The following is a 16,833-nucleotide window of genomic DNA, read 5'->3' as shown; positions in this document are numbered from 1 at the left end:
CCGTGCCATTGGCCCAGTAACCTCTTTTCGGGCTTTCGCTTCTCTGCATTGGCTCATTGGACTGGACGGGCGGCTGCGATTGGGCGAACAGGGGCTCCCGGGGGCGGGACGGGGCTCAGGAGCGGCGTCCATTGGCCGGCGGCCCGCCGTGAGTGGCAGGAGGGTGAAGGAGGCGGGCCCGCCCGGGGTGAGGGTTGTGTGAGGTGAGGGAATCTCGCGGGGTCTCGGCGGCTCCGGGCGCGGCGGCGCGCGCTGATTGGCCGGCGGGGTCACGGGGGCGGGGCCGCGCCGCGGAGAGGAGGGGGGGGAGCTCCGCACGGCCGCGCGCGGTGGGCGGGGCGCGCCGGGCGCCGCGCGGTGATTGGTCGGGGGCGGCTCTCGCGCAGCCCGGCGGGCCGGGCGCGATTGGCTGCGGGCGGCGTCGGGCGCGCGCCCCGCGGGGGGGGGAGCGCGTGCCCGCGGCGCGGCGCGGGGCGGCGGGACCAGGTGAGAGCGGGGCCGGGGCCGCGGCCGGGGCCGCGCGGGGCGGGCACCGGGGCCGCCCCACACCCTCCCGCCGTCCGCGCCGCGGGCCCCCTGCCCTCCGCCCCCGGCCCGACCCCCCCGGCTCGCCCGGCCCCGCCCCGCCGCAGGTCGCGCTGTCAGGGGCCGCTGCGACCTGCCCCGCGCCCCCTCCCCGGCCCCGCTCCGCCCCGTCATTCATTCGACACTTTTCCCCCTCCTTCGCCCCCCCCCCCCCCCCCCCCCCCCCGCGATCCCTGTCCTGCCCCGGCCCTTCCCTTCCTCCTTCTGTTTTTATCTTCTTTTAGCCCCCTCGCCCCCCTTTCCTCGCCTTGCGCCGCCCCCCTTTCACTTTCTCTGGGTCCTTGTGTGTGTTTCAGGCCTTCAAGGAAAAGTTGCAAAGTCCCGAGTTGTTGCTGCTGTGAGGGAGCAGGTGCCTGGAAGGAGGGAGCAGGTGGCTGGAAGGAGGGAGCGATGTAGGAGGTGCCCGGGCTCAGGGAGGTTCGGGGACACATGGAGAGGGTGTGGGAATGGCAGGGCTAGGCTGGCCAGCCCTTGCGGGGTGTTCAGGGCAGAGGCTCCGAGCCCTCCCTCCGGAGGGAAGGGGGATTGATCACGGTGTTTAATTTTTATAACAAGAAAAACAACAAAAATAACCAAAAGTGAAGGAAAAAACCCACCCCGGCCCCACCCAGCTGCCCAAGGATGGAGTTGGAGTAGCCAAGCCCAGCTGGATGCTGGGGAAGGGGTTGGCGCCCGCACACATGAAGAGACTCCCCGAGTTGTTTGGCTTCGCGAGGAGATAAGGCCAGTGGAGCTCCATGTTTTTAAAGGTGGGCCGTGTATGATGAAACCCAACTTCTTTTAAAGTGTAGCAGATTTAATTTTTATGGCCAAATGACAGCTTGACCCAGTTGTTATCCAATCAAAGGGCATTTTTTTGAATGTCTCTTTGTGGCACAACAGCCAACGCAAAAATGATGGCGGCTTACAATGGCGGTACGTCTGCGGCAGCAGCAGGTCACCACCACCACCATCACCACCACCTTCCTCACCTCCCTCCTCCTCACCTCCATCACCACCACCATGCTCAGCACCACCTGCACGCCGGCTCGGCGGCCGCGGTGCACCCCGTGCAGCAGCATGCCTCCTCGGCCGCCGCGGCCGCCGCAGCCGCGGCCGCCGCCGCCGCGATGTTGAACCCAGGGCAGCAGCAGCCGTACTTCCCATCCCCGGCCCCGGGCCAGGCCCCCGGACCGGCTGCAGCAGCCCCAGCTCAGGTACAGGCTGCAGCAGCTGCTGCAGTCAAAGCGCACCATCATCAGCACTCACAACATCCACAGCAGCAACTGGACATTGAGCCGGACAGACCCATCGGATACGGAGCCTTTGGTGTTGTCTGGTGAGTAGAGACAAAAGTGAGCCGATACCTCCTTGTCATTCTTTACCTGATCATAACTCATCCGTGTTTTTGTCATTGGAATCAGAATACAAGAGAGCTGCTTACTAAGAGTTTTTTGCCAGTTCTTCTCCGTTCTTAGAAAGTTGCTTCGCTCGTTTGCGTTGGCAGAACAAGGTTCCCAGTGGTGAGGAGCCACCTCTGACTAGCAGCCCACCCTGCCGTTCTGAGACAATACAGCTTGTTTATGCCCTTTCTCTACCTTTAATTAGAGTGTGCATCCGTGCAGCTAAGACGTGCTTCCTAAAATTTCAGGTTAACAAATGAGCACTGGAATATTCATTTTGACCTGGCTTAAGAGTCGGAAATGAAAGCGTATGAAAATGTCTTCCTTGTGCAGTCACCTGTCAAGATCTTTGTCTCACGGCGGTTTGACCCGCGGTAGTGCTGTGTGCTACCTCAAACAGCACAGCTGAACTCTGCTCCCCTCTCAAAAATGGAAATGGGATTTCCTGCCTCGCTGTAGCTCTGCCTCCGGCCCTTTTATCCCCCAGCCGCGTTTCAGAGGAGTCTGTCAGTGGAGTGGAATCTCTCCTAATGCATTTTATGACTACCTTAGAGCCATGTATGTAATTAGTGCCCTTTAGGAGCACTGACACAAAGCTGGCAGCAGTATCTGTGCATTTGTATATAAATGTTTGTCGGCGTGCCCTGTTCTGAGCTGTGCCCGGGAAGCATGAAGGCTGGCAGGGAGTTGTTCTGGAGAGCAGGCGTGTTGCAGTGCACTTCCTGCAGCACGAATGCAAAGTTTGCAGCGTGCAGCTGTGTGTGATGTCCCAGCGCTCTGCAGCGTTCCCAGCCGAGCCTCTGGGATGCCCCAGGAGTTTTGCTTTAGGCACTGGCCGAGCTGCAGCTTCAGTGAGAGGAGTGGCTGGGTCACGGTGTGTGCCAGTGCACGGAGACAGAGGGCTCAGCAGGGCAGGCCTCAGGAGAGCAAAACCCCTTCTGCCTGCAGCCCAGCCCTTCAAGCTGGCCACACACCACCAGTCCAGTGCTGGTAGCAAAATGGTGCTTTCTGAGAAGGCTGAGGGAGCTGCAGGAGTGAGGTGCAGGTCAGTGTTGTGGTTGCATCTCATGTGCCTTCCCTCAGAGCTGGGGAGTTAATTTTAACGCTGAGTTCTCCCAGTTGGAGGAGAGCTGTTGTGCAGTCAGCACTGCTGTGCTCTGGCTGTGGTACGGCATTAAAATGTGGGTGTAAAAGAATGAAAACTGACAAGGAATCTGCTGTAAAAAGTTATCTAAAGATATTCCCCTCAGTTTGCATATTTTTTAAAGTATGGAATTTTATAACTTAATTTGTTACGGTCTTTGCTTAAATTTGTGTCGTTATGTAAGATCAACCCTTTTTATCGATGTTCTGTTGTTTGCCCGTGCATTTCCGAGGTCTTTATTTTCCCCATTCTGTTCACCAAAAAACAAAGTGCAGAGAGAGACCTGCCTCCACAGTATTCAGTAGAAGGAAAGGTCACGCTTGCATATTTAAATATAATATCATTAGAGTGCTGAGGGGAGAAAGGAGGTGTAGAGGGAAGGGTCTGACTGACATCAGGTAGCAAAGACAGTGCCAAAAGCATCCACCCATCCCGAGCCCTGGGCTGCGCACCTGCGGGCGCCCGCAGGACCTGCCCCTGGGGGACGGTGCCTGCAGAGCTGCAGCTACAGCTTTGCTGTGAGGTAACAGCAGCTTGGGAAAGAGAAAACAGCAAAGGGGGAGGGTGTTAGCTAAAAGCAGAAGCTGGGAGCTGGGATCCCTCTGGCAGAGCTGGGGCTGCACTGGCTGAGGATGTCATTGGTGGGAGTGAGTTCCTCTTTGCTCACGTGTGTTTGAATTCAGTGGTCACTGCTCAGCTTTTGGCATTTCATGTTAACTTCTGCTGGTGAGTGCAGGCTCAAGTTAGGAGTCTGTAACCAGGAATTAAATAGAATTTTAGTTTCATTCAAAATGTGGTAGAATGCCCATGTAATTGAATTTTAGCTATGTGAGATAAAGTAAACACTGACTTGGGTATTTATAGTTTGAGGTGACTTGGACATGAGCAACGTGCACTTGGGTTCAAGCACGACACAGGATTCACAAAGCCTGAGTGACTTTGGAAGGAGGATTTGTTGTTTCTCAGTACCTTGTCTGAGCATTATTTGTGCTAATAGGTAACTGAAAAGTTTTTATCAGTGCTTCTGAGGGAAATGGATGTTATTCCATAGACAGTTGGGTATTTGCAGAAGTCTTTCATCTTTTGCTCTGATGTGTCACTGCTTTGTTGGGGAGGTACAGCTGACCTGCAGCTCAGTTCAGTGCATCAGACGAGCAATCAGCGTGTGGTGTTGCACTTCCTGTTACCTCACCAAGAGATTTTCTCTTGGCTGTTGAATTAGCATTTGTCATTAGTTCATTTGTCTGGTGCTCCACAATGTTTCAGGGTAGCTAATGTGCTGCTGGAGTTTTTCACTCGTGAAGAGCCAAAGGCTGGTGCTTCAGCACTTTGATTATTAACCCTGCAGGCGGGTGCTGCTGCTGGTGCTGGTGTGTGCACACAGGCCGTGTCCTCGCTCAGCTGGGCACCACTTCTGTGGAAATCAGCTGTCCTGGCACAGCATCTGCTCTGCCTGCTGACCTGGGACGGGTGGGGTGTTGCTGAAGCAGGGGCAGGTGTGCAGGGACTTTCCCCAGGTCCTGCAGGTTTGTTTCCCCATGCTCTGGCTTGGTGAATTGCTGCAAACCCCATCATGTTCCTCATTTGCCAAAACCAGAGTGATTTGCTCTTGGAGTGTTCCCTGCTCTCATGTTCCTAAAGTGCTGGAAAAATCGAGATTTTAATGTCAGCTGCAAGCTCTGTGTGTGTCCTGTGGTTCAGACTGAGTAGGGCTGAGTTTTGGAAGTCTTGTGGTCTTGTGTCTGTTCCAACAATAAGGAGCTGTCCTTTGGAGAAGTGCTCCCAGTTTTGCTGGGGAGACATGATGCTGCCATCTGGTGGGATTCCTAAAAAAATTATAATAAAGATAATTAAAAAAATGTATTGATTGAATCTGCCAAGGCTGGTAGGTTTGAAATGAGGGGTGAGGCCTCAGTCTCTGTGCAAGAGGTGCTGGTGCTGTTTCCCTGCAGGGTTCCTGAACCGGTGGAGAGGCACTGCAGCTGTAGGAGGGAGATGGGGAATAATGACTCTTGCTGCTGGTTCAAGGTGGTAACACTGCTGCTGAAATGTGGAAATGTCCTGTTGGCTGGGATATGTCTACTCCAGTGGGATAGGAATGTAAGGAGTGGGGGAATTCTACTTGTCTTCCTTGTGTCTCTTAATTTTGGAGTTATTGTCGTTCATCAAAAACTGTGGAACCAAGCAATCTCTCTTAATAATGTCAAATCCATGTTAAAATGCATCTCTGTGGGAAAGCTGTTACAAGTGACAATAGGAGAAAGTATTTGAATTAATATTTTTTAAATTCCTGATTTACCCCATTTTAAATTGTGTGTGTGGGTTAATGTACTTGCTTCTAATCCTTTTTATTCAGGAGGTCACATGACAGTGCAGTGTTCCAAACAGTTTGGCTGTTGGTGTTGAGACAGGACATCATGTTCAGGCTGTCATAACTTTAAGGGCAGAAGTAATTTAGCCTTAATCTACTGTTCATTCCTGGCCTGCAAAGGCCTGAAAATGCCAAAGTCATTGCTCCATAAAACCCAGAAGAATATTGCATACAATGGATTGTTGCCTGGACCCTGGAACTATTTTAAGAGGGTTTTATCCCAGCACTGATACTAAGCACAGCAGCAGGAAAGACGTTTCCAGGATAAACTGATAATCTCCCTTTCCTTTAAAGGAATGTGTCCTGCTGAGCAAGGATGCAGTGGGGATAATGTGTTTGGGGCAAAATTGCCTGAATGTATATTAAGGAAAAAAGGTGTTATGGGTTCAGAGAAGTCTAAGAAGTGGCAGGAGAAGTTCCCCTTCTGCTGTCTGATATTGCTGAAAACCACAATGATATTTGGCATACTTAATACTATTAATGATGCCTAGACTGGTAAGCAAGAAAAGTTTAGCAAAAGCTGAACTATAGACATTTCTTCTATGAAATTCATTAGGACTTTCAGTGTGAGACTTTTTTTCTGAAGTTAAAGCTGTCTGTATCATCTTTTTCCAATCCCTCAAACCTCACCTGCTAGCAGAAGACAGTACTTGACCATCAGGAAATGTTCTCTGTTAATTAGCAGGTGGACAGTGGTTTGCTTTGAAGTGTGTGACATTTTGGGTTAGTCTGAAGTGACTTTTCTTTTAGTGCTGAGCAGGGCTGGCACACTTCTGCTCCTCACCCACCCACAGGAGAGGGCTGGGGGCTCGAGGGGCTCAGGGGTGTTCCAGCCCCGTGGCACCGTGCACAGGGGCCAGAGAAGGGGCCAGAGAAGGGCTGCTGGCAGCGGGGTGCTTGTCTCCCCGAGTCGCCTCCCCACAGCCATCTGGGGCCGGGCTTACACCACGAGTTTCCACCTTTGTGTTCTACTTCAGTGAGCTCTGCTGTTGTCTGGATGATGCAGATAGACAATGATTTCATAAGAAGGAGGCCGAGTCATTTTTATCCAGTTATTGGAGGGAACCAGGAGGATGCCTAAGGCAAAGGAGGCAGCGCTGGCTATGGGCACGGAGTAGAGTGGGGATGGGGTTTCACATTCACCATCACAATGGAAGGAGCTGTGGGTGATGATATGGCATCCCTACGTCAGTATTTTTTATAGGATTTCTTTATCTAGATTGGATTCTGACCTTATTTGTGAAGAAATGTAGTAGAACAATGACCTTATTCAGGTTTTTCTATATGGGAAATTTTGCAAAGCTTTATGTGTTTTGAGTGGTTGGGGCTTTTTTTCAAATTTCCTGAAAAGAAAAATTCTGTTAACATTTAAATGACTGTTTTCCAAATGGAGTGAATTAAATGAAATGGATATATTAACTCCTTGCATTCAAATTAGATGTTGGGATTAGGTGAAATTCTATCCAGGTAATATACGAGATTGTTCATTATTGTCTTGTAACATGATGCAAGAAAGAAGGAATGTGAATAACATTTTTTTTTCTCTCAAAAGTTGGGCAAGGACCACATGGGATAAATTAGTTCACTGTAAATTATGCCAAGGTCAGCGTTTCAGAGGTCACTTGAAATGCAAGTTGCTTTGCAGCACCTGCAGACCTTGATGTTGTTTGTATCCACATAGGACTGGATGCTGATAATCCAGTTAGATCCTGGTAGCATTCAGTGTTTTTTCTTTTTTCCTCTGAATTCTGCGAATGTTACAGCTTGTGATTGGATCTGCAGTCTAATATTGATTTTCCAGAAGACATATTTCAGATGTTCTTTTCTCTCTCCCCCTGACTCTTTCATCTCTTTTTAAGAGGATATTTAAGTTGTTGAATTCCCTAATCCAAAACAGAGCTGTTGGTGTTTTCTGGGGGTGAAGGTGTGAGGGTGCAGCCCAAAGTGTGGGATCCCCCAGAGCAGGAGATAAAGGCCATGAAAGGCTCTGGGGGGAGGCTGCTGGATGTGCCTAGGCTGCTGCATTTCTCAGGGAACAATGGGATAGAAAGAATAGCTTTGGGCAGGTGAAGTGGAGGAAGCCTTGGGGATATGTTTGAAGTGTTTTTTGATTACTTGTAATGGTTGTATCTGGGTCTCATGTATCTTTAATCCTCTGGAAAGTTCTGCCTCCTGGTCTGGAGTAGGTAATGTGCAGCTGTTCTTGTGAGAAAAGCTGCCTCAAAGGTGTGTCGAGTTTGCTTAAATGGAATTTGTGTTCATTAATATAATTGGTGATGTTTTTTAAAAGGCATTTGAAATCCACAAAGAGTTTTAAGTGCCAGAAAATCTCACAGTAGATGCTGTAAGTTTTGGTTTATTGGTAGTCAGAGTAACTACTGCACCTGTTTTGCAAAAGTAGACCCCTGAGTAAGGTGGGAGATGCTTAAATCAAAGTGGCAGATGGCAGGCAGTACAAACGTGTATGAAAAGGATAGAGACTTCTGGGATCAATGCTTTGTTTATTGATGATCGTATTTGTTCATAATCAGTAACAGGGAAAAAGTGGATGGGATGGGGACTGAATGAGTGGTAGCTACAGGTGGTACAAAACATAGCCATTACCTGTCTAAGAGGGGTTATAAAAGCTAATGTGTTGTAGCAGTATTTTTTTTTTAATAATATCGGTAATATATTTTATTTAAGTTTTATTTCCCCCACTGTCTTTTCTGACTTTTTTATCACTTCTGCTCATTTTTCATATTTTCTGCCATTGTCTGTGGTACTTGGTATGAAGTGCAGCTTACCAACACCATGCATAAATGAAAACAGTAGTGTTTGCAGACGAGGGGTAAATTGTAGAAAATAAATAATGTTTCCCTGTGGAAATCACCGGAGCTCCATCCATAGTGTTTTGCAGGAGGAACCTGGAAAAGAGCAAAGTCATCTCCTCTATAGAAACGTGTGGCCTTCCTTAGTGTGTCCTGTGGGCACACAGGGTGGATGGGCTGCACCCTGTGGGTGCAAACTGTGTGAACACTTGTGATTCCAGCACGTGGATCACAGAACTGAGTCTCATTTGGGGAAATCCCCAACTTGCCCATGGTCACAAATGCCTTAAAATCACTGAGGTGCTGATACTTGTAAGGTTCAGTTTTGTATTGTAAGTCTGCTGGGAGCCTCGATCAATGAAATTGTCAGCTCAGTTTTCTAGGTTCACAGTTCCCTAGTTTTGCTACAAATTGCCTGGGGGGGTTTCAGTAATAGTGGAAAAATGCCAGTCATGTTCAGGTGAACTCAGGTGTGTGAAGTGAGTGCACGTGGTTCTGTTCAGGATGGTGTGGGTACAGCCCTGAGATGGGCAGGAGGGCAGAAAGCTGCAGGGGAGGACAGCCAGCTACCAAAATGCACCAGAACAATACACCAAACCTGCCAGAATAATCTGGACTTCATTTCAGTATTTAAAGCTACATCATCTTTTCTTATGCAATCGTGATGGATAAATGAAGGCAGACTCACACCAGCCTTGATATGAAACAACTTCCATGGCTACAGCTCTGGAACATGGCCATGTACAGTCTTTAAAAGTGCTTAGTAAGAATTTGAGCTTTAATCTTGTGAGCTGTGGCAGAATCAGTGTGTCCTGGTAGTATAATTCTTTAATTTCCTGATGTGGTGTTTTTCTTTAAAGGCTTGTAAGCATTTGTGTACAAGTGGAATTTTTATGCTCTTTATGCTGTTGGATATAACATCAGAATGGTTATAGCAGAATCTTTGTGTAAAATACATATTCTCTTATTGCTTTAATTTTCTTAGAACATGATATGATGGTACTTACGTGTAATTTGAAACAAGAAAAGCATTCTGTTCAAAAACTCTTACAGGAAATTTTGTACAAAAGTGAAATATACTGGGAACTGTAGTAATCCTTGGACTTTAGAGGAGGATTTTATTTCCTCCATTCTCTTTTATATGAAAATACATTTTAATAGTTAAAAAAAAATTCTCACCAGAGAAACTGGTGTTTCAGTTTCCTTGTCGTTTTGGAGTGGTGCTAATCCTCAGTCTGCTGCTGGTTCATAGCAGTTTGTCTCCATTATCCGGGTACCACCAGGCGGTGCTCTGAGGGTTTGCTTCGTTTTCCAACCTCTGGTGTCAGGGTAGAGCCTTTGCTTAATGGGACCAGTGAAGTTGGGGATGGTATTGAGCTGGTGGCCGAATACTTATTCAGGATTTGAGCTAGTTTATTATGCTTTTTCTGAAGAGTGACTGACTCTGCCTTCTCCCTTGGCAGTGTGTGTGGAGTTGGCTATTGCAGGTAATGCAGTTTATTGTTTTATCTGATATAAATCCATGTAACTATTGAAGAGTATTTGACTGTGAATAGCAAAACTTCCTCCATGAAGGCAGTAGCAGCTTTCAGCAAGGAGCAGAGTTCCTCCAGTGCACCGCTGCTGAGCTGTGTGCTGGCACTGTGTGCGTGAGGGAGGGGAGCCTGGCACGTGCTCTGGGCCAGCGGACTGGCTTGCTCTGAAATCCATTCTATTCAGCCTTAGCAGTTTTGGTTCCTAATGGGTTAAGGTATACTACAGGAAATCCAGAAAAAGTTCTCTCCCAGTGCATTTTGAACCCCTTGATTGATGTAGAGCACTTGTGTCTGGAGCAGAGCTGCAGGTCACTGGCTTCTGGGCACAAGTGTGTCTCTGCCTTTTAACTGAGGCCCTGCTTGGCTTCCTCCTGCCTTCCTTCTTAAAGGCCCTTGGCAGCCCATGGGAGACTATTTGAAAGCCCTCAATTAGAGCTTTTTCCCCCAGAGATTGCATAGTGAGAGGACAAAAGCATTGTTTAAAGGCTGTTCTCCTCTTGCAGTATAACTTCTCTTTGGGCGTTTCTGTAAGTTCTGCTTGGCTCATTCAGAGCAGTCTTTGGAAGGGAGATTGCTTTTCGGGACAAGGAAGAGACGGTATTATTATTTCTGGGCTGCTTGCCACCCATCTTTCATAATTTTATCAATTCCTAGGCTAGTGTTTTTGGTAAAATGAAGAAAAGAATTTCCTGAGCCTCTCAGTGCTTTCTGGCTCCCTGTGTTCTGCGTCTGAAGTCGAGAGCAGCCCTCCTTGATGTTGGTTTGCAGCTGGTGGGTATGCTGCTGGAGCAGAATTACTGTTCTTGTGCTGCTCTGGGTGGAGGAAGGGTTGTGGATCAGGCAGAGCCCTGTGTTCCTCACGTGAGTGCACAGAGCAGCACTGCCCAAGGTCACGCGTGGGCTGTGTGCAGGGGCGTCCCAGCACCAGGAGGGCAGCTCAGACCTGCTCTAGGCTCATAAAAAAAAAACAAACAGAATAAAGACAGTCAAAACAACGCAAGGGGAATTGAGATACTATTTCTGTTTTTGAACTGAAGTGGGGAGTCTCTCGATCAATTTGCGTTTTTCAAGTCACAGCTTGTATCTCAATATCGAGCACAGATAGGAATGGACCCAAAAATGAAGATCTGCCAATAGTTTTGTCAAAGGCATGTGTCTTCTAAGTCATTGTTCTCAGACTCGCTGTTGTTAACATGATGTACAGGTAAAGACCAGTGGGGTTTAGTGCTTTTTGTTTTCCTGTAGTTCAGCATATGGAAATGAAAAAAAAACCAAAAAAACAACTACCAAACACAGAACCAACCAAGGCTAGTATAAAAATAATACCCAGCTTTTAAAGTGAAATGGCAGTGAGTAATGATTAGCATCTACTTTATTCTTATGTCTAAATTCAAATTGTTGGGGGCAGAAGCTCCCACATAATAATTGCTGTTAATTTAAAGGGACACTGGCCTGCATCGTTAGTGCTCTGTCCAGCGGTGCTTCACCAGTGAATATTCACATGATGAGCTGGAACAAAAGGATGTGAAATTAAGACCTGCTAGAATCCTCTTCAGGTTTAAATCTAAAAGCCATTGAAAGTTGCCATTTATGATTTGGCGGAGAAAGCATTTTATCTTCCCTTGCAGATCCGGACTGTGTGTGGAGAGGGGTGTGTCTGTATGTGCTGGGGAATCCTTCTGTGTCAGTGACTAAAGCAAGACCAGCCCAGATCTTGCATTCTGCCAGTCTTTGTGCACCACTGCTCTAAAAGAGAATGTCCTACAGCTGCTCTGCGAGGCAAAGATGTATTTTAAAAAATCTGTTTTACCATGGATCACTTAATTTAATTGAAGACAGTAAGAGTTCTACTTAAGAGCTTAACTAAAAGCAGATTTTAATTATGAAGTGGAAAGTACATTTCATCTGTTTTTTCAATTATTATAGCTACCTTAAGGTGTCAGAGTGCTTTTCTGAGTATATTTGCTCGTTGATTGCACTTGAACAGTCAGGATCAAGGACTTGTACCGTGCTTTTGCTGGCAGGGCATTCACATCCTCACCCAAGCCTGTAAGCTGAGCTGAGCTTCCCTTCTGCCCCTGCTGAAGAAACAAAGCATGTATTTCTTTAGGTTTGGATTGCTTATTGTTTTTTGAAGCAGTTGAGGAAAAGTAGGTGAATGTTGACAGAATCAGGACCAGCTTTGACCTACTTGTGGCTTTTTTTCTGATCTCTGTCTTGGGCATGTCACCTTATCATTTTTAAGCTACTGTTTACTCATGTGAAACCTCATCTAAAACATTGACAATTGACAATGGTAATTTGAATATTAAATGTATATATCATCACTCCCACAGTTGTTCCCAAGGAGATTTTGTCACTTACCATATGACCCAGTAATTCTTCTGTAATAATTTTATTTCATCCTGAACTATTGTTTAAACTTTGGGTTTGAAGTATTTTAGAGTCATTAATTTCATTCCCCTGGAATTGCACCCATGGTAGTGATTCCATCTGTTATCACAGGGTTTTTGACAGACTCAGAATAGAGAAACATATATTAGGATTTTCCTGTAAGTTCATGGAGATCACTGGAAGCTAAATACAGCTGCAAAACGAGGAGGTCAAAAGGGAGTCCTGTGGGTCAGACCTTGGTGTTTCTGTGGATGGAGATGTGAAACCAAACCTGTAGCATGTCAGTTAATTTGGTTTATAACAATTCAGGCTGGTTTTCTTCTGGTGGGAAGAGGGAGAGACACACTTTCTTTGAAGATCTTGTAATATTTTAAATAGTTCTGCAAGATGACATTTTGTGGGTGAGTTTTAGAAGGGGGAAAGGCTGAGGATCAGTGGAGCTGTGCTTCCTCCAGCACCTGGTACAGGTCACCTGGCCCTGGCACCAACACATGAACATGGTTGGCTGGCTTATCTGAAAATTTAGATTTTGGAAAGTAATTTACAGTATTTCAGGCATTTGAATAGTAACAAAACAACCTCTCATAGAAATTCATCAGTTACATGTTCTGCTGTTGCAGACACGGAAGAATTTTGAGCAGTCTCATCCCACTCTCAGCATGCTGTTCACTCAGAGGTGCTGTTCACCTCTCCACTTCAGTGTGTCACTCCCATGTCTCCAGGTTTCTGAAATTGCTTTTTGAATCTATTGAAAAGGAGTGGTTATGGCTGCAGTGTAATTGAGACTGTCAAGGAAATAGGTGGAATTTTTACAGCACCGTGAGACTTGATGGTATGTGACAGAGGATCATTCACTTCACTGGCCCATGGTAATGGGAGACTGACGTGTCTTTAAATGCCCTGGCAATAAATAGAAGACTGATTTTTACTTTTTTTTTTCCCCTTCTTTTTTGTAAGGCTGCGGGTCTTTCTTAAATCTTCATTAACATGCACTAAAATATACACTTCTTTCATGTTCCAAAAATATCCCATCTGAGATATCTTCTAGACTTTTGGACTGTAGAGGTTATGAATTTATTTATTTCACTCTTGTGTTTTGACATGTCCCTTCTGTTCCTGCAGTAATTCAGAGAAGGAATGACTGGGCAGGGTTGAACACACAGAAATCTTTACATAGAAAAAAAGTTGCAGCAGTTTGCAATAATTTACATGAGTAAAATGTGCAGAGGAAGCCTTGGAAATGCTGTGAAGTGCCTTGTGTTCAGCTACAGGGACGCAGCTGCTGATGTGGCTGGGCCTTTACCACCATCGCCAGACTGCCTAAAGGATGGTCCTGAGCTGCCCCTCTGGGAAGAGCTGCACAGCTCGTGTCAGATGTGCTGCTCCTTTGGCTCCCAGCTCTCGCTCTGAGCAATTGAGACATCTCTGCCTAGTGTTTACTTTGGCTCTTGTGAAGTGTTGGGCTTGGGAATTACAGCATCTTGTAGGCTTAGTATTTTAAGTAATATTTTGAAGTTTCCATGCCTATGCAAGACAAATAAGATACTGTTATCTACAATAATTTTTGGTAAAGAGAATGGAAGAGAAAGTGCCAGCTACGCATTCTGGTTTCAATTCTGTGTTCTGTATTATTGTAGAATACAGAATTCCTTTGAATAAGGAACGGGCAGAGTAAGTTGAAAGGTTAGTAAATGAGGTTTGGCTCTTACAGCTAAAAACCGTGATGAATGTTCATGTGTTTGTCATCCCTACAGGATTTGGGGAGATGAATATAAATAGCAGTAATTAATAAAATTAAAAGGCACCCTCAGCCTCACACGTATATACCTATTTATTTGTGTATTTATATACAAATGCATCAAAGTCCCAAGGCTTAATCCTTAACCAACAGATACAAATATCTCCCTGGTGGAAGCAGGGAACACTGCAGTGTAATTACTTTGAAGTACTGAGTTTCAAATATTTGTTGTACCCTTTGGTTTGAATCCTCTTCTGATTTTCTCCTATGTCAGGAAACAGCCAAATGTGATTGTGGTGGAAAAGGACTGTCTGAAGTAGGAGAGCTTTCCCCTGCCAGAGGAAGTGTTGAGGCATTGCCTGGGATGAGGTGCTGGGCTGTTTCCCTGGGATGCTGTGTGGCTGCAGGGGTGGTGAGCAGAAAGGCGCTCCGTCACCCTTTGCTGGTGGCTTGTTCTGTCCTTGGTGGGAGGATGGGAGTGCAGGGCAAAGCTGCTGCTGGATGGTGATTGCAGGAAGTGAGGCGTCAGTGGGATATGGCCAGAGACCTTATTAACCTACTTTGCTCTGGAGGCGCAGAAATGCTGAGGAGCTGTGCCAGGGCCTGCAGCTTGTTGGATGTGGAGAGGAAGGTTTCTCATCTGGGTGTCTCTTGGCTGGCTCGTGGGAATGGGAATAGAGGTCAGTGAATTGGGGCAGGAATGTGTGTGTTACAGTGATATAAGCTTTTAAAATAAAGAAAAAAAGAACTGTAAAAATACATGGAGCTTTATGTGTTTATTGGGCATGTTATTTATTTGTGAACATCACATCTAGAGCTATGCCATTGGCTGAAGAAAAAGAATTAAAAATGAAATTAAAAATGTATCCAAATAAATGTCATGTGTAGTATTGTAATTTATTGTAGCTGTGGTTCATCTAGGTAGTTGAGAAGTGAACAAAAAGGTCTGAAGCACAGTCAGAAAATTTTGTGTAAATGAGGAAATAAATTTGATTTGGAAAGCAGTTTCAATTTTAAGCTTCCATGAAGGAAGACAAATTAAACATTTTTAAAGATATTAGCCATAACAGTATCCCTTTAATTTTCACTCCTTTCTTTTAAGTAAGATACTCTGAATCACTTTTTGTTCAAGGAGACAGATTTCTTGCAGTAATCAGTTTTGCTTTTAGCTCTGATTTGTAAAGAATAAGTGATAATGGCACACATGCTGGAGGGTGTGATTAGAACCAACGTTAAAAGGCTTTTTTAGGACATCATGGTTGGAAAAGGAGCTCTGGAGAGGTCTGCATTTAGCAGGAGGGAGTGAAGCACACCTTTGAAGTCACTTAACTCTTTCCCATAAAATACCTGTAAGTGGAAAGGAAATTTGGGTGTTTTCTTCAGGCTCACGTGAAAGTTCTACATGAAATCTGTTAGCTTGTGTTCAGTCAGTTCTTTCCCTGAACAGATCCCATACCACTAAAAAGACCAGCTCCTGAGGATATGTCTTAGAAAGACTTGGCTATTTGGAGTAATTTACAGGTTTTCTTCAAGTGCCTTTGGGTATTTTTTTGATTACTTTACAGTATTCCATGGAGAATGTTGAGAAAACTTAATGAAATGCTGAGAATGCACGTTGGTAGTCACTTAATTAAATTGTCTTTTTGTGCAATCTTCTTAAGTAACTTATTTTCTGTTCAGTGCCTTTCCAACAAACACAAATTGTTGTTCACATACAGATTCCTGCATGCAAAACCTACTTTACTTGCCAAAATATTAAGAAAATATTTAGCAGGAGGAGTATATTTTTTTAGGTCCCAGATTTCTAAAAGTGCAAGAAGTTTTTACTTTTGCCTGTGAACACCTTCACCCAGCTTTTGTCCATCCCTATCAGCCTGCCCATGGCTTCTTGCCAGGTGATCAGTTGTGTCAGTGAGCACTTGGACTCCTGCAGCTGATCCCCAGGGATGGGTGAAACAGGGAACTGTGTGACTTGGCTTCTCTGCCTCAAAGTTAAATCCAAGTGAAATCGAAGTTTTGCTCAGTAGTATCTCCTTAGCTATCTTTTTGCAGTTTGCTTTCATATCATATCTCTCAAAAGATTTCTTTTTTTTTTACCCACTGTAAATATTTCATTCTAGGATCTTTGAAGTATTGCCAGCTGGAGGCTGCTACAGAGCAATAGTGACCTGAAAATCAACAGCACATCCAGTGCTTAAATAGCTGAAAAAATAACAGCTGTTCTTTTTGATAATGTCTTTTAACAATGAAACCTTATTTTTCCATGCTTGTGTGCTAAAAATTGTGCTATCACTAACAACTCTGCCTCAGTGTTTCAGACTCTTCTGTGGTGAAGCTACTGGGACTTTTTGTAGGCAATGATTTACTGCAAGTTTTGGAATATTTTTTGAGTCCCCAAAGGGCTGACGTGAATAGGTGGCCACACTTGTCAGTGTTTGAGTCTGCTGAGTTCCTCGGGGTGAGCAGGTATTTAACGTAGCTGACAGGTGGGATAACAGGGAGTGATGTGATTTAACAAGGAATGATGTGATTTCTTTATCTCTGAGCTGTGTCTCTGGCCCGTGGGTAGGTGCAGGATCCTCCTGTGGTCAGTGCCATTCCTCGCTCTGGAGTCATCCTGGGATTCCGTGTGCTTCCCTGACTTGTGCTCCTCCTTCAACCTCCCCGCTGCTGTGGCTCTCAGGGCTCCTGATTTCCAGTTTTATTGCTCCTTCGTGGGGACAGGCCTCGTGCTGTAAGCTCAGAGCAGCCTTCCAGAGAGTCTGGTCATGGCAGTAAAGTGAAGAGGACTGAGCACTGATCTGCTGTAATATTTTTCTCCTTTTCCTAATGAATCTGTGGGTGGCTTTTCCTTTAAAATTATAGCTTAAATGA

At 46.0% G+C, this 16,833-nt stretch overlaps 1 protein-coding gene across 3 annotated transcripts in view; it reads left to right on the top strand.

Annotated features, from left to right (window-relative positions):
- The first annotated feature begins 66 nt into the window (after positions 1–66).
- The window catches only part of NLK (nemo like kinase), a 37,797-nt gene continuing 21,030 nt past the window's right edge, over positions 67–16,833 (top strand). Inside the window, exons 1-3 of one of the 3 annotated variants that reach the window (XM_072916724.1) lie at positions 353–486; positions 882–1,334; positions 1,468–1,903. In XM_072916724.1, coding sequence (XP_072772825.1) covers positions 1,479–1,903 — 425 coding nt within the window. In that variant the 5' untranslated portion in view covers positions 353–486; positions 882–1,334; positions 1,468–1,478. Of the gene's footprint in view, positions 204–352; positions 487–881; positions 1,904–16,833 lie in introns of those variants that run through there. The other 2 variants (XM_041720073.2, XM_041720072.2) reach the window with 2 other exon arrangements.

Source organism: Taeniopygia guttata, chromosome 19 (assembly GCF_048771995.1).
Source record: "Taeniopygia guttata chromosome 19, bTaeGut7.mat, whole genome shotgun sequence".
Taxonomy (NCBI): Eukaryota; Metazoa; Chordata; class Aves; order Passeriformes; family Estrildidae; genus Taeniopygia; species Taeniopygia guttata.
This window is presented reverse-complemented; position numbering and strand designations above follow the sequence as displayed.